Source organism: Chiloscyllium plagiosum, unplaced genomic scaffold (assembly GCF_037043375.1).
Source record: "Chiloscyllium plagiosum isolate Xiang-an unplaced genomic scaffold, Cpla_swu_hap1 HiC_scaffold_20, whole genome shotgun sequence".
NCBI classification, from domain to species: Eukaryota; Metazoa; Chordata; class Chondrichthyes; order Orectolobiformes; family Hemiscylliidae; genus Chiloscyllium; species Chiloscyllium plagiosum.
In genome coordinates, this window is record NW_028270158.1 from 6,034,265 (window position 1) to 6,057,124 (window position 22,860).

The 22,860-nt window shown below is 41.0% G+C and overlaps 1 protein-coding gene across 2 annotated transcripts in view; it reads left to right on the plus strand.

Annotated features, from left to right (window-relative positions):
* Positions 1 to 22,860, plus strand: part of snx29 (sorting nexin 29) — a 502,976-nt gene that overhangs the window by 68,329 nt on the left and 411,787 nt on the right. For both annotated transcript variants that reach the window (XM_087997616.1, XM_087997617.1), the window contains exons 9-11: positions 3,634 to 3,758; positions 5,595 to 5,688; positions 5,885 to 5,967. In XM_087997616.1, the coding sequence (XP_087853742.1) occupies positions 3,634 to 3,758; positions 5,595 to 5,688; positions 5,885 to 5,967 (302 nt within the window). The remainder of the gene's footprint in view (positions 1 to 3,633; positions 3,759 to 5,594; positions 5,689 to 5,884; positions 5,968 to 22,860) is intronic.

Sequence of the window (22,860 nt, forward strand, 5' to 3'; positions counted from 1 at the left end):
AGACACATTGTATCAAACTTTTCACCTTTTATTAATCAGGTCAATTCATGAGAAAACGTATATAAAAGGGGTAAGCGAATAATTATTATGAATGAGAAAATTCTGAATTGTTGTCAAGTGGATACTGATTGATAGAGGTGTTAGCATAGAGAATGCACCAATTAATAAATTAAAGTTTTGAGGATGCAACTATTATGGTAGGTAGACACATGTCTTTATGTGTCAGTTATTTGGATTTCCAGAAGGCAGTCAGTGAGGTTCCACACAAGTGGCTGTTTGCAATAGTGAAAATATGTGGAATTCTTTTTGGTTAGATTAGATTCCCTACAGTGTGGAAACAGGCCCTTCAGCCCAACAAGTCCACTCCGACCCTCCGAAGAGCAACCCACACAGACTCCTCTCCCTCTGACTAATGCACCTAACACTATGGGCAATTTAGCATGACCAATTCTTTGGAGAGGTGTCAAGACAGGTCGACGAAGGTCAAGCTGGGGATGTGGTGTATATGGACTTCAGCAAGGTATTTGATAAGATTCCCCATGGTAGGCTCATTCATAAAGTCAGGAAGTATGGGATACAAGGAGATTTGGCTATCTGGATTCAGAATTGGCTGGCTGACAGAAGGCAGAGAGTGGTTGTAGATGGAAAGGATTCTGCCTGGAGGTCAGTGTTGAGTGGGGTCCCACAGGGCACTGTTCTTGGGCCTCTGCTCTTTGTAGCTTTTATAGATGACTAGAATGAAGAGGTTGAGGGGTGGGTTAGTAAATTTGCAGATAACACAAAGTTTGGAGTTGTCGTCGATAATAAGAGGACTACTGCAGGCTGCAGCGTGACATAGACAATATGCAGAGCTGGGCTGAGAAATGGCAGATGGAGTTCACCTGGATAAATGCGAAGTGATGCATTTTGGAAGGGCGAACTCGAATGCTGAATTTGGATTAAAGACAGGATTCTTGGCAGTTTGGAGGAACAGAGGGATCTGGGTGTGCAAGTACATCGATCCCTCAAAGTTGCCACCCAAGTGGTTAGGGTTGTTAAGAATGCACATGGTTTTATGGCTTTCATTAACAGGGAGATCAAGTTTAAGAGCCGCGAGGTTTTGCTGCAGCTCTACAAGTTCCTGGTGAGACCACACTTGGAATATTGTGTTCAGTTCTGGTTCCCTACTATAGGAAAGATACAGAAGCTTTGGAGAGGTGGCAAAAAAGGTTTACCAGGATGCTGCCTGGACTGAAAGGCTTGCCTTATGAAGAAAGGTTGAATAAACTCAGACTTTTCTCTCTGGAGAGGAGGAGGAAGAGAGGAGACCTGATCAAGGTATACAAGACAATGAGTGGAATAGATAGAGTCAATAGCCAGAGACTTTTCCCCAGGGCAGGATTGACTGGTACGAGGAGTCATAGTTTGAAGATATTAGGAGGAAGGTATAAAGGAGACCTCAGAGGTAGATTCTTTACGCAGAGAGTTGTGAATGCATGGAATGCATTGCCAGCTGAGGTGGTGGAAGCAGACTCATTGGGGACATTTAAGCGACTGCTGGACATGCACATGGATAGCAGTGAGTTGAGGGGTGAGTAGGTTAAGTTATTATATTTTACATAGGATCAAACCTCGGTACAACATCGTGGGCCAAAGGAACTGTTCTGTGCTGTACTTTCTTATGTTCTATGTTCAATTCACTTAACCTGCACACCTTTGGATTGTATTGTGGGAGGAAACCTGAGTACCCAGAGGAAACCCACACAGACATGGGGAGAATGTGCAAACTCCACACAGACAGTCGCCCGAGACTGGAATCGAAGCCAACTCCCTGGTGCTGTGAGGCAGCAGTGCTACCCACTGAGCCACCGTGCCGCCCATTGTGGGAACCTTACTGTCTTGGCTAGTGAGCAGTTAGGAAGTGGGTGGCAGGAAGTTGAAATCATCAACAGGTTCAGGTGTGTGATTGATCTACACTTGCTTTCAAATTCCTGTGTTTTTTAGTTTTGGGCACAAAAATGTGTGCTACGCTATACAATACAGCATACAAAAACCTTGTGTGTTAGCTGTACTGTCAGTATTTACTGTCATAATTTTAACTGTCTGAAATAGTAGTCATGAAATTTTGTGTCACCTTTTTCTTGCAGAGGACATTTGAAATGTCAGATTGATGGTAATAAATTCTGCTGAAAAAGAGTTAAGGTTGTTGCAATTTGTGATATGCCATTCATAAATTATGTCGGTTTTGTTAGAATTTTTAAGTATATCAGTGTATTTTCTGATTTTTAAATAATCATTGTGAATTGTAATAGAAATATTTTTCATTACTTTATTCACTGCAGCATCATTCTGCTGCAGAATATATGGAAAGTAGATGCAATGCACGTATGGTGTGTGTAACTACATGCCAGTCTTTGGAGTTTCTATTAACTTAGCTGTTATTAGCATTGTTATTAAGTGTATCTTAATTCTTCACTTAATCTTAATTTGTGCAATTAGCCGAATCCTGTTTCTCCTTCTGAATTAAAATCTAATAAATTAGACCATAAAATGTAGAAACAGAAATAGGCCATCCTAATTATTTAATAAGGACAACAATTGGTGGAAAGTTGAGAAGATTGCCTATATCTCTTCTCACCCAGCATTTATTATCTCTCCAGGGAACCTCACCCAATTAGTATCCCTTCTCACCACCTCGGGAGGAGAAAATCATGCCCTACTTGTCTCTGTATACTCAGAGAAAAATCAAAAGAACAAAATTCAATTTGAAAGTAGTTATAAGCCTTAAAGGAAATGAAGTATCTTTTTATTTTAAAAAAAAAGAGTACTTTCTAATCAACTAATTGAGACATGTTACAACATACCTCTGAGACAGGTGGGATATGAACCCAGATTGTCTGACCAAGGTAAGGATACTTTGCTCTAAGATTCTCAAAGTTTCTCTTTATATGTACTGATGTCATTTTTCAGTGAGAACGCTCTGAATAGTTATCATCCTCAAATCAAGGGACAGTTAATGAAGGAGATTCTTTGATGACGTAGGCTTCTTGTGAATTCCCTATCTAATTTATTAGTGACTACCTTATGTTGGTAACCCATGGATTTGCTCTTCCCCAGAAGCGGGAACACTCTTCATTGTCTATTTCACTGAAATATTCCATAATTTTGAGGAAACAGTTTTAAATTTTAAAGTAGACAACAGACTGTGATCATATTTGTCCAATAAGTATACTTGCACATCTAATGTCAAAGTAAAATGCAAAATAAATGCTGATTATCTAAAGTAAATCCTCTGAAATGCTGAAAAGCCTATGTAAAAGAATTAAAGAGAAAAATTAATCCTGAGAAAATTATGGTTTTGTTTGGGAACAATAGAAAATGAACAAACAATTGATAAAACAAGTCTCTTATTTTGTACAGAAATGTGGAATTTCTAAGTTTCTAGCATGCATTTAAATGGAAAATAGATAAACATGTGAAGAACAAGATGGTTATGATGGTAGGTTGAGATAAAAAAGGGAGGAGATGGCTTGATTTGAGCATAAACACTGACATGGACAGGTTGGGCCAAATGGCTTCTTCCTGCAAAGTGTGGTCTATGTAATCCTATATAATATTCTATAGTGATCATATTGTCTATTTTTAATTCTACAGATCTCTTGTGCAAAATGTATCCATTTCTCAAATGTCCAGCTGGAATACTCTTCAAGTCCTGAATGACAATGACAGCTCTGACATTCTTTTTCCAGTCATGGCAGTTGGTTCCTATTCTCAGTCTGGTAGGTACTGTACGTGAAAGCTTCATGCTTATTCCTTTTTTAATCTGTACCACCCCCTGGTGTCTCACTAAAGTATGAAGTTAAAAATCACAACACCAGGTTCTAGTCCAACAGGTTACTAGACCTGTTGGGTGATTTTTAACTTTGAGGAGAAAGTGAGGTCTGCAGATGCTGGAGTTTTGTCCACCCCAGTCCAACACCAGCATCTCCAAATCATCACTAAAGTATGACACACAGTTCAAAGGCAAATTTCCTTTATATTGTTTGCTGTTTTGCAGAGCAGAGTTACTTGCCTCTTGAGAATTTTTTCCCCATTACTTTTCTTTCAAGCTTGTTATGTTGTCGATTTTGATGACTTGACAAGTGTTGCCTTCATCGGCTAACCTGAATTACTGCCATGCATGTAGTTTACACATGCATATTTGGTCAGGGGAAGTTGCAGTATTCTTTTGTCCCTGTTGTACAGGGTGATGCCTAGTAAACACGAAGCACCCTCAAATATTTTCATGTGTCTTCATTTAAAAATGAAAATGTCCTTCTAATAAAGGATATAATCCTTAGATATATTAGGAGAAAGTGAGGACTGCAGATGTGGAGATCAGAATCGAAAAGTGTGCTGCTGGAAAAGCGCAGCAGTTCAAGCAGATCCGAGGAGCAGAAGAATCAATGTTTCAAGCATAAGGTCTTCATCAGGAAAGTTGAGGGGCAGTGGAGAGAAGTGGGCTGAGAGATAAATAGGAGTGTGGGAGTGAAGTAGCTGGGAAGGCGAAAGGTAGATGCAGGTGGGAATAATGGTGATACATCAGAAGGAGAGTGGAGGAAATGGGTGGGAAGGAAGATGGGCAGGTAGGGCGGTTCAAGAGGGTGGTACCGATTATGGGATGTGTTGGTGGGGGGAGGGGAGATGAGGAAACTCCTTGTGGAGGGGGGAGAAGAACTTCCTCATTATCCCCCCCCTCCAAAAGTCATCCCAGATCCAACGTTCCAACTCGGCACCGTCCTCTTGAACTTCCTACCTGCCCATCTTCCTTCCCACCCATTTCCTCCACTCTCCCTTCTGACCTATAACCATCACCTCCCACCTGCATCTACCTATCGCCTTCCCAGCTACCTCACCCCCACCTTCCTATTTATCTCTCAGCCCCGTTCTCTGCACCTCCCCCCAACTTTCCTGATGAAGGCCTTTTGCCTGAAAAATTAATTTTTCTGCTCCTCGGATGCTGCTTTTCCAGCACCACACTTTTCGACTTCTTAGATATACTGTCAAGGTAGCTAAATTCAGAAAATATAAGGAAAAACCTTTTTTTGATAGGTTTTCATTTTAGGCCTGTGTGTATAATTAAAAAGTAACAATTTGTTTATTCTTTATTCCATTGGCTTTCATCGTGTTATTACATTTTCCCTCAGCTTCGTCATGAGCAAAGTGAGGAACAACAAGGAATGATTAATTAATATCTCCTTCATTTCTGTTTATTGTGCTTGTATTAATATGTTTGCCACAATGGTGAGACAGTGGGATATATTAATTGGTAACTGTAACTGGTGTTTCAGAACTATAGTTAGGAATTAAATCTATATCCAAAGAAAATAAACTGGGAAAATGTACAGTTATATTTCCAGTTATAACTCCACTGGAAAATTCCAGAATCCTAAGTAATTATCAGAAGGCTAATCACAAGTAATTATCGACTTGTTTTATAACTTTAGAATAAGGGTCAGGTTGAAAGTGTAATTGCACATAACATTAAGCTTTGTTTTAAGAACAAAGCTTTTAAAAGTTTTAGGTATGCAAAATTAGCTTATTGAGACAAATAATGTAAGTTACGTATGTTGCAGATGCCACTTCTGATAATCTGATGTACTGTGATGAACATGAAAATGTTATTCTGGCTGTTGAACTTGCCCAGAAAGGTTCCCAACATCAATATAGGTGAGGATTAAATGACATTTGTCATTGATTATATTGTTGATGTGTGATTTGTTTTTCCAGAAATATTCTATTAATTGTATTAGCATCAAACTCCTGGTTTCTGAAGAGTATTGATGCTGTCGAAATGATTAATTTATTTCAGTGATATTTTATAAAAGAAGTATTTTCCTGAGGTTTGTTTTGTGTCTCTGCACAGTGCTGAAGCAGCTCCTTCACTTCAGGCTGATATTGGTCATGACCTTTTGCCAGCTTCTACTGTCCCAGAAACCATGACTGTTGGTGAGTGTCTTTACAAAATATTTATCATTTCTGTTTGAATTGAATTAAAAGCAATGTCTGTCAGTTTTTTTTCTTTTAACCAACTAAGTACAGTGTATTCGAATTCATTCGTCATATTTTTGAGTTTCTAATCTGAACATTTTGTCTTGGGGACAGTGGAATGTAATGAAGAAAATCCTCGTGAACATTTTAATTGTTATAATATACAGTTGATTGAACTTTGACCAAAGGTCTGAGAGTTGTTCAGTTTTTCAGGAGTTCCTCATGGCACAATTTCAGAGTTCTTGAAGTAAAGCAATTCATTCTGCACTTGCACACAGTGCACTGTCTGCCGCTTAGATTTTGCTGCTATTGTAATTTCTGTTGTAGGACAATGACCACTGAATTGGATTTTAAAATTGTACAGTTTGTAGGACTGAATGCCATTCTGATCGGCTTGTTGCATCTCCCATTTGTCTCAGTCGGTGCTACGTAACTTAAGTTGTTTTCAAAATGCATCCCCCCTGCCGAGCTTGTTAAGTTTGTCATCATCCACTTTGATTGTCAGTCCAGATACATTGTACATTAATTAACATTGAGTTAACAATCTTACTTTTTTCATCTTCCAATTCATAACACAGTTACTCCATTGTGATTGAGGTAAAGCATGTTATTCTGTTAAAAATTTTTCTTAAAGAACATAGAACTCTACAGCACAGGAGCGGGCCCTTTGGCCCATGATGTTGTGTCGAACATTTTGCCAAATTAAACTAATCCCTTCTGTCTGCCCTTGGTCCATTTCCATCCATTTTTTGTGTGTTCACATGCTTATCTAAAATCCCCTACTGTATCTGCCTGCACTGCCACCCCGGCAGTGTGTTCCCCACTCTTGCCCCTCAAATCTCCTTTGAACTTTCCCCTCTCATGTGAAATGCATGCCTCTTAGTTTTAGACATTTCACTCTGGGGAAAAGATTCTGACTGTCAACCCTATCTATGTATCTCATAATTTTATCGACTTCTATCAAGTCCTCCCTCAGCCTCTGCTGCTCCAGAGAAAACAATCTGAGATTTCTAGCCTCTCCTTATAGTTCATACCTCCACTTAGGGCTGATATTGTTAGTGGCCTTTTGCCAACTTCCTCTGTCTCAGAAGCCATGACTGTTGGTGAGTGTCTTTACAAAATATTTATTATTTGTATCCAGGCAGCGTCCTGGTAAACCACTTCTGCACCCTTTCCAAAGCCTCCAAATCTTTCCTGTAATGTGTATTTTAAGTAAATTTATAATGCAGGAGAATTGAGATCATAACTGTGTCTTAGACTATTTAGTATGTAAGTTGATACTGTGCTGATCCTAGACTCGCTCTTTGTGTTTGCAAATGGTTTTATGAATTGAGCAAGAGTCTTTTGCTGAATAAAAGCAATGGTGAGCAGTATACTTTTGGCAGGTGGTCTGTAATGTCATTTAATTCAGCATTTGATAATGGATAGTGTGTAGCATTGTTCGCTGGATGTATTGACACTCCTCCCTTTACCATCGAGTTATTGGGAAGGTTTAATGCTGAGAAAAGATTCACTTCACATGTTGTGGATATATTCATGATCAATTTTAGATAGAATCCCAACAGTGTGGAAGCAGACAATTCAGCCCATCAAGTCCAGGAAAGGCTAAACAGTCTGGGGCTGTTTTCCCTGGAGCATTGGAGGCTGAGGGGTGACCTTACAGAGGTTTACAAAATTATGAGGGGCATGGATAGGATAAATAGGCAAAGTCTTTTCCCTGGGGTCGGGGAATCCAGACCTAGAGGGCTTAGGTTTAGGGTGAGAGGGGAAAGATATAAAAGAGACCTAAGGGGCAACTTTTTCACGCAGAGGGTGGTACGGATATGGAATGAGCTGCCAAAGGAAGTGGTGGAGGCTGGTACAATTGCAACATTTAAGAGGCATTTGGATGTGTATATGAATAGGAAGGGTTTGGAGGGATATGGGCCAGGTGCTGGCAAGTGGGACTAGATTGGATTGGGATATCTGGCCGGCAAGGACGGGTTGGACCGAGGGGTCTGTTTCCATGTTGTACATCTCTATGACTCTATGACTTCAAAAAGCAACCCACCCAGGCCTAAACCCTTACCCCATCCCTGTAACCCTGCATTTTCTGTGGCTAATCCACCTAGCCTTCAAATCCATGGACATCATGGGCAATTTCTCATGGCCAATCCACCTATGCCACACATGTTGGACTGTGGGAGGAAACCGGAGCACCTGGAGGATGCCCACGCAGATGCAGGAAGAATGTGCAAACTCTACACAGTCAGTGTGAGGTTGGAATTGAACGTGGGCCCCTGGCGCTGTGAGGCAACAATGCTAAATACTGAGCCACCGTGCGAGCATTGTTGCTGTGTCATCCAGAAAACAAATGAGATTACAAATGTAGATTGAGGGCTATCCCACCCAATCTATAAAATGACAGAAACATAGAATATAGAAAAGTACAGCACAGAACAGGCCCTTAGCCCACAATGTTGTGCTGAGACTTAATCCTAATGTAAAATATAGTAACTTAACCTACGCACACCTCAACTCACTGCTATCCATGTGCACGCCGAGCAGTCACTTAAATGTCCCCAGTGACTTCACTTCCACCACCTCAGCTGGCAATACATTCCATGCATTCACAACTCTCTGCGTAAAGAACCTACTCGGAGGTCTCCTTTATACCTTCCTCCTAATATCTTCAAACTTTGACTCCTCGTACCAGTCAATCCTGCCCTGGGGAAAAGTCTCTGGCTATTGACTCTATCTATTGCACTCATTGTCCTGTATACCTTGATCAGGTCTCCTCTCTTCCTCCTTCTCTCCAGAGAGAAAGGTCTGAACTTATTCAACCTTTCTTCATAAGGCAAGCCTTCCAGTCCAGGCAGCATCCTGGTAAACCTTCTTTGGACCCTCTCCAAAGCCTCTGTATCTTTCCTATAGTAGGGCGACCAGAACTGGACACAAGTTTCCAAGTGTGGTCTCACCAGGGACTTGTAGAGCTGCAGCAAAACCTCGCAGCTCTTAAACTTGATCTCCCTGTTAATGAAAGCCAAAAAACCATATGCTTTCTTAACAACCCTAACCACTTGGGTGGCAATTTTGAGGGATCTATGTACTTGCACACCCAGATCCCTCTGTTCCTCCATACTGCCAAGAATCCTGTCTTTAATCCAAATTCAGCATTCGAGTTCGCCCTTCCAAAATGCATCACTTCGCATTTATCCAGGTGAACTCCATCTGCCATTTCTCAGCCCAGCTCTGCATATTGTCTATGTCACGCTGCAGCCTGCAGTAGTCCTCTGTATTATCGACGACACCTCCAACCTTTGTGTTATCTGCAAATTTACTAACCCACCCCTCAACCTCTTCATTCTAGTCATCTATAAAAGCTACAAAGAGCAGAGGCCCAAGAACAGTGCCCTGCGGTACCCCACTCAACACTGACCTCCAGACAGAATCCTTTCCATCTACAACCACTCTCTGCCTTCTGTCAGCCAGCCAATTCTGAATCCAGATAGCCAAATCTCCTTGTATCCCATACTTCCTGACTTTATGAATGAGCTACCATAGGGAACCTTATCAAATGCCTTGCTGAAGTCCATATACACCACATCCCCAGCATGACCATCGTCGACCTGTCTTGACACCTCCCCAAAGAATTGGTCATGCTAAATTGCCCATAGTGTTAGGTGCATTAGTCAGAGGGAGAGGAGTCTGTGTGGGTTGCTCTTCGGAGGGTCGGAGTGGACTTGTTGGGCTGAAGGGCCTGTTTCCACACTGTAGGGAATCCAATCTAATCTAAACAAATTCCACATACTTTCACTATTGCAAACAGCCACTTGTGTGGAACCTCACTGACTGCCTTCTGGAAATCCAAATAACTGACACATAAAGACATGTGTCTACCTACCATAATAGTTGCATCCTCAAAACTTTAATTTATTAATTGGTGCATTCTCTATGCTAACACCTCTATCAATCAGTATCCACTTGACAACAATTCAGAATTTTCTCATTCATAATAATTATTCGCTTACCCCTTTTATATACGTTTTCTCATGAATTGACCTGATTAATAAAAGGTGAAGAGTTGATACAGCGTGTCTTTATTTCAGTAGTTCTCAAGTTCTGTAATACAGAGTCAGGGTCAGAGAGAAGTACAGCACGGAAACCGACCCTTTGGTCCAACTCGTCCATGCCTACCAAATATCCTAACCTAATCTAGTCCCATTTGCCGTCACTTATCCCATATCCCTCTAAACCCTTCCTATTCATATAACCACCCAGATGCCTTTTAAATGTTGCAATGTACCAACCTCCAATATTTCCTCTGGCAGCTCATTCGATACACACACCACCCTCTGTGTGAAAAAGTTGCCCCTTAGGTCTCTTTTACATCTTTCCCCTCTCACCCTAAGCCTATGCCCTCTCGTTCTGGACTCCCCAAACCCAGCGAAAAGACTGTCTATTTATCCTAATCATGCCCCTCATGATTTTATAAAGCTCTACAAGGTCATCCCTCAGCCTCTGACGCTCCAGGAAAAACAACCCCAGCCTGTTCAGCCTCTCCCTATAGCTCAAATCCTCCAACTCTGGCAACATCCTTGTAATTCTTTTCTGAACCCTTTCAAGATTGACAGCATCTTTCCGATAGAAGGGAGACCAGAATTGCATGCAATATTCCAAAAGTGGCCTAACCAATGTCCTGTACAGCTACAACATGACCTCCCAACTCCTGTACTCAATACTCTGACCAATAAAGGAAAGCATACCAAACGCATTCTTCACTATCCTATCTACCTGTAACCAAACAACTATTTACATATATCTTAATAAAAATACTTCTCACCTCAAATTCCAAATTTAGTTGTTCCATTTCCACATTCATCCACTATTTGGCCCAATTATTTTTTTTGAGGATGTGGATCTTTTTCTCTCAAGTAATTGAGTTTTATCAATTACATTCCCTAATAGTTGAGAAAATGATTGGAGGCCTCAACAGGACTGTGCAAAATAGCATGGGAGAAATACTAGCTGGAACCAAACATGATTCTCATCAATTGCGCTTTGAGAAAAAGAAAATAAACGGGCTATATTTAGCTTTAGAAAGAACTGACAAATGAAAAATTATAATTTTAAACACTCACTGTCCAGAATCAGGTCTGCCCTCCTCATTCTCTTTACTTTGAGAGATCTTTTGATAGATGTGTTCTCTATCTACATCTTCATCTTCATCATCGTCATCGTCATCATCAATACTTTTCATATCTAGCTTCTTGTGATTGGAATCACCATTAAGGCATACATCCACAGTTTTCAAGATATTGCAGTAGAGTTGTTTTCCATTAAAATCAGGTTTTAATGAAGCTAAAGTCATGGAAGAATCCATGGCTGAAGAAACAGCTGAAGATGATCTTTCTGAATTTTCCTCCGAACTTTCTCTGGTTAAATCTGAAGTTTTCAATTGTTCGGCAGAGCTTTGCTCCTCCTCCTCCTCATTGTCCCCATCAAACGAGATAATATTTGGCACCATTTTCTTTTTCTTCTTTTCTCTTTTACTGCCAAGAATCCTGTCTTTAATCCAAATTCTCCATTCGAGTTCGCCCTTCCAAAATGCATCACTTCACATTTATCCAGGTTGAACTCCATCTGCCATTTCTCAGCCCAGCTCTGCATCCTGTCTATGTCACGCTGCAGCCTGCGGTAGCCCTCTATACTATCGATAACACCTCCAACCTTTGTGTCATCTGCAAATTTACTAACCTACCGCTCAGCCTCCTCATCCAAGTCATTTATAAATACTAAAAAGAGCAGAGGCCCAAGAACAGAGCCCTGCGGCACCCCACTCAACACTGACCTCCAGGCAGAATACTTTCCATCCACAACCACTCTCTGCCTTCTGTTAGCTAACCAATTCTGAATCCAGATAGCGAAATCTCCCTGTATCCCATATTTTCTGACTTTATGAATGAACGTTTGAAGTGAGAGAAGTATTTGAAAAAGAACATACTTTGTAGTTCTGCAGTTAGTAAAATAGAGTTCAATTGCTTGTTGGCATGAATGGTCCTAATGTTTGATGCAGGATGGTGCCAGTGGCCTCTCTGTTGGTGATGTCCCTGCTACTGCAACTACCAGATGAGAATTGTCTGCTTTGGAGTTGAGGGCAGCAAACACTTGCTTAAATTTTATATGAATTATGATGTTTGCAATTTAGCTTGGATCGTTCATTGCACTTTGCCCTGCAAAAATGCAGGAAGAAAGAGGAAAGCTTAGCAACTGCAATACCATTACAATCCTAATAGTAAAAGCTGCAGTGATGACTTAAAGTCCAGGTTTCAGGTCTGCAGCCAGTTGAAGGCACTAATATTATCTCTCAATTTTCTAACCTGTTAACAGATGAGGATAGTGTTTGTTTGAAGGTAAATAATATTCGCTAGATCGCCCACATTGTGTGCTGACACTCATTACTGAGGACAAAAGCTGGATATCTCACAGTCGTATGCAATACTCTTAAATATCGATGTTGCACTTCTGTGCTTTGTGCTGTGTGTTTCTTGGTTGTGCAGATTTCATTTACAATATGTATTTCTTTAATCTCTTAAATATTATTAAATGTAACGTTCCAGACACAACAGAGACATTTTAAAACAGAAAATGAGAGCAGATAACCAAAAGCTATAACAAAGAAGCAAGTCTTAAGAAGCTACTTCAAGGAGGAAAAAGATGACGGGTTTATGAGGGGAATTCCAGACTCTAGTGGCTAGGCAGCTGAATGGAGGGATTTTATTTGGAGCAGCTCAAATGGCCTGAATTAAAGGAGGATAGATATCCTGGAGCATTGTAGGAATTTAGAGTGGTGGAGCCAAGCTACAGATGGATTTGATGAGTGGTAGAACTCTCAATATGAAGTTAAATCTGACATTGAGGTTGCAAACATTTTGACTCGAATTGAGACACTTGCCATGTAGGACAATAGAATTGGTGGTGAGAGAGCAGAATTTATAGTGGGGACTGAAAGCAATGGCTTGGTCCTCCTAATATTTATCTAGAGGAAATTTCTGCTCACCTGATACTGGATGTTGAACAAGTCGTCTGGCAGTTTGAAGGCAGTGGAAGAATTGAGAGAAGCGGTGATAAGAATCAGCTTGTTATAGATCAGACCAAACCTCCTCCTTAAGAAGAATGCCTAGACCCTAAATCTTTGTAATTTTTAAAGGTAACTATAAGGCATTGCATTCCAAAGGCAATTTGATTGATCAAACTACTCGACTTCAAGCAAAACATACTTTATAATTATACTTCAGTTAAAATACAGAATGAAAATAAAAGAATTGGCTTAACTGTAACTCTATCGAAATCCTTAACAAAATAATACATATATTGACTATTACTAATTAACTGTTCCAATATAGTAACATTATATAAAAACACACTTGGCAAAGGCAAATTTTGTAAAATAGATTGTCTCACATGCAATTCTAACCATGGTGTGGAAGTGCCATTGTTGGATTGAGGTGGATAAAGTCAGAAGTCACACGACACCAGGCTATAGTCTAACAGCTTTGAAATCACAAGCTTTCGGAGGACAGCCCCTTCGTCAGGTGCAGCATCAGGAAGAGCATCCCAGCTTTTAGCTGTGACAGAGAGAGGAATGAGATCTTCCAAATCCAGCTTCCAGACCCCAGCAATGGCTGAAAGCTAAAACTAAAAATGCTGATTCTGTGGGAGTTGACCCAACCCGTTCAGGCTGTTTCTATTGTTCCAACTTTAAAAAACCCAACACCTCTGAGATTATTTATTATCTTTGAGCAGACCGCACGTTACCTCTGTAAAACCAAGGCTAAAAAACACCACTTTAGCCAGAGTATCGTCAAAAGCTGCAAAAGTCTATGTTGTGGCAACTGAGATTGTGTTTTTGGATGCTGTCTCTGATGGGCAACATGAATTTAAATAATATGAATGTAGAATATTACAATATAGAAGGCAGCCATTCGGCTCTTCTATTTTTGTACTGGCTCCTGAAAGAGCTACCCAGCTAGTCCCATTCTCCAGCCCCATCTCCATAGTCCTGTAAATTAATCATTTTTAGATGTATGTCTGGCTGTCTTTTGAAACTCCCCATGAAATCAGCATGTACCACTCTCTCAGGCAGCGTATTCCAAATCCTAACATCTCTGACTAATGCACGTTCTCCTTATCACATTCCTACTTCTCCTGCTGACAATCTTGAATTGTGACCTGTAGTTACTGACATACCAACGAGTGGATATCCTTCTTTACCTTTTCAGAATTGTTCATGATCAATCTTCTCTGCTCCAAGAAGAATAAACCCAATTTCTCTAATCTTTCCTTGTATTTAAAAACCCTCATTTCTGGTAGCATTCAGTAAATCTCTTTTGCACTCTCTCCAGGTCTCTAACATCTTTCCTTAAATAAGGTGCCTAGACTGAACACAAGATTCCAGTGTAGACTGACAAATGATTTATAGAGGTGGAGCATCACTTCCTTGCTTTTATTCTCTCTGTCTCAATTTATAAACCCAAGGAACACGCAAGCCTTCTGAACAACTGTTTCACCTTGCTTAGCCACCTTTAGAGAATTATGTACTTGAACCCCAAGGTCCTTCTGTTCCAGTATCCTCCCAATGTTGTGCAATTGAGCCTGTATTGTCTCTTCATGTTTCTTGTACAAAAATGTATTACCTCACATTTCTCTGCATTGAAATTCATCTGCCAGGTGTCAACCCATTTGGCCAACTTGTCAAGGTCCTTCTGAGTCAGTCAGCTTCATCCTCATAATTCACTCTTCTCTCTCGCTTAGTACCTGCAAATTTAGAGATTTTGCCCTCAACACCCATCTACAAATTTTTAAAAAAATCAGAAAAAGCAGTGGTCCCATCACCAATTCCTCATCCTCTGCCTGTGACACCTTGTTGAAGAATTGAATCAAATTTGTCAGAAAGGCAAAGCCATGTTGACTGTCAAGTATTGACTTATTTTTCTTTTGGTGTATATTTACCTTATCCTGTATCATGGCCTCCATCGGTTTTCCCACTATTGACATCAAGCTGACAGTTCTGTAGTTTCCTGCATTAACCTTTGCCCCTTTCTTAAGTAGTAGCATCGGATTTGCAAACTTCCATTTCCCTGTGTTCAGGAGAGGCCTGGAAAACTTCTGTCAAATACACAACACCTCTCTCTCAGCAATCTAGGATGCATCCCTTCTGGGCCTCATGACTTCTTTGCCTGGAGTGCCGCCTGCCCTTTTTGCATTTCTTCTTTACCTAATTCTGTCCTGCTCAGTTGCTCAACATCAACACTTTCTCCAGGCAATTGTCACTATTTTCTAATTTGTTAAAGAAGCAAACTACTCATTTAATACCTCTGCCATACCCTTTACTTCAAAGAGCAGCTTATTCTGCAAATTTCTCATGGGCCCCACTCTATCCTTAATTAATCTTTTACTACTATTATATTTGAGAAACGTTTTGCTTTCTGATTTAGTGCAGCCTGCCATTTTTTCCTAATGCTTCTTGTTAACCTTAGTCTCTCTGTTGCACTTGAGATACTCTTGTTGATTTCAGTTGCTATTTTAGTATGCATCATATGCCTCCTTTCGCTTCCTTATTTTCTCATCAATATCCTGAGTCATCCAAGGAATTCTAGCTTTGGATACCTTGTATTTATTTCACATGGTATTGTACTTAGCTTGAACCCTATTCATCACTCTTTTGAAATTCTTCCGTCAGATCATTCTGTCAACAGATTTGTCTTCAGCTGTCATCAAATCATTCCAAAAGTGTGGAATATGCAATTCAATTAACGGAGAGGAAGTGCCACAAGTGCCATTTCTGATCCATTGCGGGATCCTCACAATGTTCCCATAACAAAGTGACTCAGAATGCACTTGAACATTTTGTGTTGGATGCTTAGGACAATGAATTTTGATAGGCTTTAAAATGCTTTCATTTAAGTTTCTTTATACAATTAACACCGACTGCCTGACTGAAAAATCTTATTTACTTAATGTAGGAAAAGATTTGCTAACTCATGATAGGCTCAGAAAAGCAAAATTGGCCAAACTGTACTAGAACACTCAGAATTCCCAAACAACTCACAAGCTGAATCAGACAGCATGCAGACAAGGGAATACACTTTAAGCTCCCATGGATATGACAGGGCACCACAGATATTTCAAAGCCCTAAGGAAGTTTCACAACCCAGCAATACCAAAGCCACACAAAGAGCAGGACAGACAGATGGCACCAGCAAGGACATGCTCCAGGAACAGGACAATGGAAGCACCTCACCACTTCAGGAGAAACTTTAACACCTACCTGTGAAGAGGAATGGAACCATGATACTGTCAGGAGTCGCATTGTGTGAAGGAACAGGATATTCATCCGATACTTGTTTTCCAATTAGCATCCTTGTAACTAAATCACTCCATTTCCAGATACATTGTCGTTTCCCATTTCTTAATCAATGTCATTGTGCAGCATTACTATAAAAATGGTCTCATCCTCAGCTCTGGGAAGAGAAATTCTGATCTACCTGTACAGACTGTCAGTTCTGTGTCAGCCTAGTCAATTTCTTTTCCGTGATATCGCTTGCAATAAACTGTTTTGTCAATTTCACTTCGAACGGTGTTTTGTGATCTCTAACCTATTGGGTAAATTTCTCCAACACTTAATCTGCATAAACCATTTTAAGATGACTTTTCAGCTTTGAAAACCTGGACAGCTATGAACTGCCTGTTGAAACTGTTGTTTTCAACTATTCTCAACTTTCGATGGTCCTGGTCCAACTTTCTGATGTCACACAAGATCTACTTGCTAAATCACTTAATCACTCATTAGCTCCCCAAGCAGTTTGCTTGTCATTTAAACTTAGATTTAGATTACTTACACTATGGAAACAGGCCCTTCGGCCCAACAAGTCCACACCCGACCCTCCGAAGAGCAACCCACCCAGACCCATTCTCCCACACCTAACACTATGGGCAATTTAGCATGGCTAATTCATCTAACCTGCACATCTTTGGATTTTGGGAGGAAACCGGAGCACCCAGAGGAAACCCATGCAGACGCAGGGAGAATGTCCAAACTCCACGCAGACAGTTGCCCGAGGCGGGTATTGAACCCGGGTCTCTGGCTCTGTGAGGCAGCAGTGCTAACCACTGTGCCACCCACAAAACTTCTTGAAGCAAGTCTCGACCTAAGTAATTTCCTTGACACTGACCCATTCAGACAACGTGGACATTGTAGCGTGTAAATCTGCACCATGTTTGGATTGTGGGAGGAAACTGGAGCAAACCCGCGCAGACACGGAGGAAGACCGTCCAAACTCCACACAGACAGAGGCTAGAATCGAACCCAGGTCCCTGGCGTCGTAAGGCAGATATGCTAACCACTGACCCACCGTGCAGCCTAACCGGAGCACCCGGAGGAAACCCCCACACACACACACACACACACACGGAGAATGTGCGAACTCCATGCAGACAGTCACCTGAGGCTGGAATCGAACCCAGGACCCTGGCGCTGCGAGGCAGCAGTGCTAACCACTGTTTCTTGGAAATTATATTTCAACACTCTGGTTAAAAAATGACTTCCTGATCCCCTTTTTAAAAACAAATCCCCTTAACAGAACAAAAACCAAAAACATATTTACCTATACTTTTGAATCCAAATTCACAAATTATGATAATAAATTATGAGCCTTTATCACACAAGACATTTTGATCATTACATTGAAGCTTCTGTTGGAAACACACATGATACACGTTACAAAATCAGAAGATATGAAGAGCAGATGGCAGAGCACTTTGTATGAAATTTTGAACAAAACTGTTTCAAATGGAAGATTGAAAGCTATGTTGGAAAAGTGGCTGAACTTGATGTCAAATGTGAAACCTCCGTACAATAGCTATTTTCCACCAGAGCTCATTTAAGGATCAAACGACAATCTGTGAGGGGTTGGTCAAAGTTAATGGAGATGAGAATTTGGCTACTGCTTTGTGTCTCTTTCTTTAGTTTGGGGAGAAAGAAGAACCATGAAAATTTGGACAAAAGGAATGATTGTCAGACTTCCTAAACAGAGGGATGGATTTGATTGTGACATCTGATGTGGTATAACGTTACTGTTGTCTGTGGCAAATGTTTCTGCACAATTAACCTCAATAAAATTAGAACAGCTATTGATAACTGACTCTGAGAGGTGCGAGCTGGGTTTTGTTATTTTAATCTTTAGTCTTTTTTTATTCTTTGCTTTGCTGAAAAAGGTATTCATAGAACATAGAACAATACAGCGCAGAACAGGCCCTGCGGCCCTCGATGTTGCGCCGACCTGCGAACAGTTCTCAGCTCGTCCCCCTACACTATCCCAAAATCATCTATGTGCTTATCTAAGGATTGTTTAAATCTCCCTAATGTGGCTGAGTTGACTACATTAGCAGGTAGGGCATTCCACTCCCTTACCACTCTCTGCGTAAAGAACTTGCCTCTGACATCTGTCTTAAATCTATCACCCCTCAATTTGTAGTTATGCCCCCTCAAACAAGCTGACGTCATCATCCTAGGAAAAAGTCGTTCACTGTCTACCCTATCTAATCCTCTGATCATCTTGAATGTCTCTATCAAATCCCCTCTCAGCCTTTACTCATATGACCTTCCCTCCAGGCAACATCCTGGTAAATCTCCTCTGCACCTTTTCCAATGCTTCCACATCCTTCCCGAAATATGGGGACCAGAACTGTACACAATATTCCAAGTGTGGCTGCACCAGCGTTTTGTATAGTTGCAGCATGATATTGTGGCTCCGGAACTCAATCCTCTATGAATGAAACCTTCTTAACAGCACTATCCACCTGGGTGGCAACTTTCAGGGATCTATGTACATGGACTCCAAGATCCTTCTGCATATCCACACTACCAAGAATTATTCCATTGATCCAGTACTCTGCCTTCCTGTTATTCTTCCCAAAGTGCATCACCTCACATTTAGTTACATTGAACTCCATTTGCCACCTCTCAGCCCAATTCTGCAGTTTATCCAAGTCGCCCTGCAACCTGAAACATTCTACCAAATTGTCTACTACTCCACCGACTTTAGTGTGTCTGCAAATTTACTAATCCATACTCCTATGCCTGCGTCTAAGTCATTTATAAAAATGAGAAACAGCAGTGGTCCCAAAACAGATCCTTGTGGCACACCATTGGTAACCGGACTCCAGGCTGAATATTTTCCATCAAGCACCACTCGCTGCCTTCTTTCAGAAAGCCAGTTTCTAATCCAAACTGCTAAATCACCCTCAATCCCATGCCTCTGCACTTTCTCCAACAGCCTACCATGTGGAACCTTATCAAAGGCTTTACTGAAGTCCATGTATACCATGTCAACTGCCCTACCCTCATTTAAATGCTTAATCACCTTCTCAAAAAACTCAATGAGGTTTGTGAGACACGACGTGCCCTTGACAAAACCATGTTGACTATCTGAAGTCAAATTGTTGCTTGCTAGATGATTATAAATCTTACCTCTTATAATCCTTTCCAAAGCCTTTCCTACAACAGAAGTAAGGCTCACTGGTCTGTAATTACCTGGGTCATCTCTACTGCCCTTCTTGAACAAGGGCACAACATTTGCAATCCTCCAGTCCTCTGGTACTAAATCTGTAGATAATCACGACTCAAATATCAAAGCCAAGGGCTCTGCTATCTCCTCCCTAGCTTCCCAGAGAATCCGCGGATAAATCCCATCCAGCCCAGGGGACCTCTCTACCTTCACTCCTTCTAGAATTGATAACACCTGTTCATAACTAACCTCGATCCTTTCTAGTCTAATATCTCGTACCTCATTCTTCTCCTCTACAATATTCTCCTTTCCCTGAGTGAAAACCAATGAGAAATGTTCGTTTAGCACCTCTCCGATCTCCACAGTGTCCACACTCAACTTCCCACTTCTGTCTTTGACTGGCCCTATTCCTACCCTAATCATCCTTTTATTCCTCACATACCTATAGAAAGCTTTAGGGTTCTCCTTTATTCTATTGGCTAAAGACTGCTCGTGTTCTCTCTTTGCTCTTCTTAATTCTCTCTTTAAATCCTTCCTGGCTGATCTGTAACTCTTCATTGCCTCATCTGAACCATCTTGTCTCATCAACACATAAGCCTCCATCTTCTTCTTAACAAGAGATGCAATTTCTGTAGTAAACCACGGTTCCCTTACCTTATCACTTCCTCCTTGCCTGACAGGGACCGAATTTAATTGACTTTCAGAAGGTGGGCAATAGTATTTACAAAGATTTGCTCTGGTCGATTTTCAAAACACATTGGTTATTTAGGAAAATTATTAGCATAATTGGGATTGTACATGAAGAAATACAATGTATGTTGAGAATTAGCAATGAGTTAACTTTTGGTTCAATATAACAGTTGGTGGCAGATGTTGCACAGTGTTCTCTATATTTTTTAGGACTGTGATTAGTCTTGCAATGAGACAATCTCATCAAATCAGGCATTGCGTAGACTGTGGAGAAACTGGGGATCTGAACTTTGTCTGAACGTTGGTCTCATGAATTATTAAAAATAGAAGCCATGCAAACGAAAGATAAACAATCTTGCCAATACAGCCAATAGAATTGTATTATATGTCAACAATGGAAAATTCTGACAAGCAAATGCACATAGAAGTTGATTATTTGAGAATAGCATATTTTAACTTAGACAGTCTTGTGTTGGACAATGGAATAAAATGCATATCAGATGTCAATACTTGCATTGGACCAGCTTCTACTGCTTCTCTAAATACAGAAATCAGCTATGATTGGAAAATGATTCAAATATAGAGGCCCAGCATTAAAGCTTGCATGATGAAAATGCATTTTTCCAATAATCTAAATAAAAATTGACATGGCTGGAATCTTCCCAGGGCCTGACCGCCATAGGCGATGGCAAGAGAATTGCAAGAGAAGTCAAGCAAGGCCTTTATTGAAGTTGAGACCATTTTTCAACTAAGTTCTGCATGTCAAGACAGAGATCTCGTGAGTCAGCTGCGAGAGGCCTATTAGCAGGAATTTTATCATTAATTATAATTCTGATTATTTTCTCATCTGACCTCATTCCATTATGATAATATCTGCCAGACAGAAACTAGACACCGAGAACTAGCCACGAGGATCGGTGCTGGGTGCATTACTTTTCATCATTTATATATATGGTTTGGATTTGAATATAGGAGGTATAGTTACTAAGTTTGCAGATGACACTAAAATTGGAGATGTAGTGGACAGCAAAGAAGGTTTCCTCAGATTACAACAGGATCTTGCTCAGATGGGCCAGTGGGCTGAAGAATGGCAAATTGAGTTTAATTTCGATAAATGTAAGGTGCTGTATTTTGGGAAAGCAAATCTTACAGGAGTTATACACTTAATGGTAAGGTCCTGGGGAGTGTTGCTGAACAAAGAGACCTTGGAGTGCAGGTTCATAGCTCCCTGAAAGTGGAGTCGCAAGTATGCTTTCCTTTATTGGTCAGAGTACAGGAATTGGGAGGTCATATTGCGGCTGTACAGGACATTGGTTAAGCCAGTTTTGGAATGTGTGCAATTCTGGGACTCCTTCCCATCAGAAAGATGTTGTGAAACTTGAAAGGGTTCGGAAAAGATTTATAAGGATGTTGCCAGGGTTGGAGGATTTGAGCTATAGGGAAAGATTGAATAGACTGGGACTTGTTTAGCATCGGAGGCTGAGAGATGACCTTATAGAGGTTTATAAAATCATGAGGGGCATGGATAGGATAAACAGACAAAGTCTTTTCACTGGGGTGGGGGAGTCCAGAACTAGAGGGCATAGGTTTAGGGTGAGAGGGGAAAGATAAAAGTGCAACTTTTTCACACAGAGGGTGGTACGTGTATGGAATGAGCTGCCAGAAGTGGTGGAGGCTGGTATAATTGCAATATTTAAAAGGTATCTGGATGGGTATATGAATAGGGAGTGTTTAAAGGGATATGGGCCAGGTGCTGGCAAATGGGATTCGATTAGTTTGGAATATCTAGTCGGCATGGACCAGTTAGACCGAAAGGTCTGTTTCCATGCTGTATATCTCTGTGACTCTATGATTCTAATTCCTGACATGAGCAAGTACTTAGCAACTCCAGCTCATCATTTGCTTCCTTTGAATCTCCGATTTGGACACATGGCACCAACATCTCAACGCACCCTCTGTGGGCTGTGAGCCTACTTCCACAGATGTTGCTATGTGATGTGGAACAGCATTATTGTACCCTCATTGTCCATCACCAATCTGCTTATACTATGCTTTTGCACTTGAATATTTCACTTTTTCCCAACTCTCATCTTCGCAGTGCTGCAGTAAAGGCAGTGTGTGTGCTTGGATAGGCAAGCAGTTCATGGATTGGACCAGGCTGCATTGTGCTCACTCACCTTCAGCTGATTTTGCCCACAGCATTTTGCCTTGCCTTGCCTAGCCACCTTGCACTTTGTCCACTGAGCCAGAGTCAGTAGGCTCACAATACTTCTGTTGTGCCTCCCCTTTTAGGGTGACACAAAGCCTGTCAATAGTGATCAGTCAGTGGTTGGACATGTTGCTGTGTGGCAGTGCACTGCATTGATCTCACAACTGTGCATTGTGTCAGTGGCCTATGTAGCTAACATCCTGCATGTGCCTCAGCCAAATGGTCATGTCTTAACGTGGAAAGGGAATAGTCCTCTGTCAAATCAAGGGAGACACTCTTTGGTCAGAGACCCTAGCACAGTAAATCAAGTACATTTTCCAATGTCAGTCCAGCAGCTTGGGCATTGTCTGCTGCTTGAGGTGGTCAGGGTCAAGATATTCTCATAGGAGATTAGGAAGCTGAATG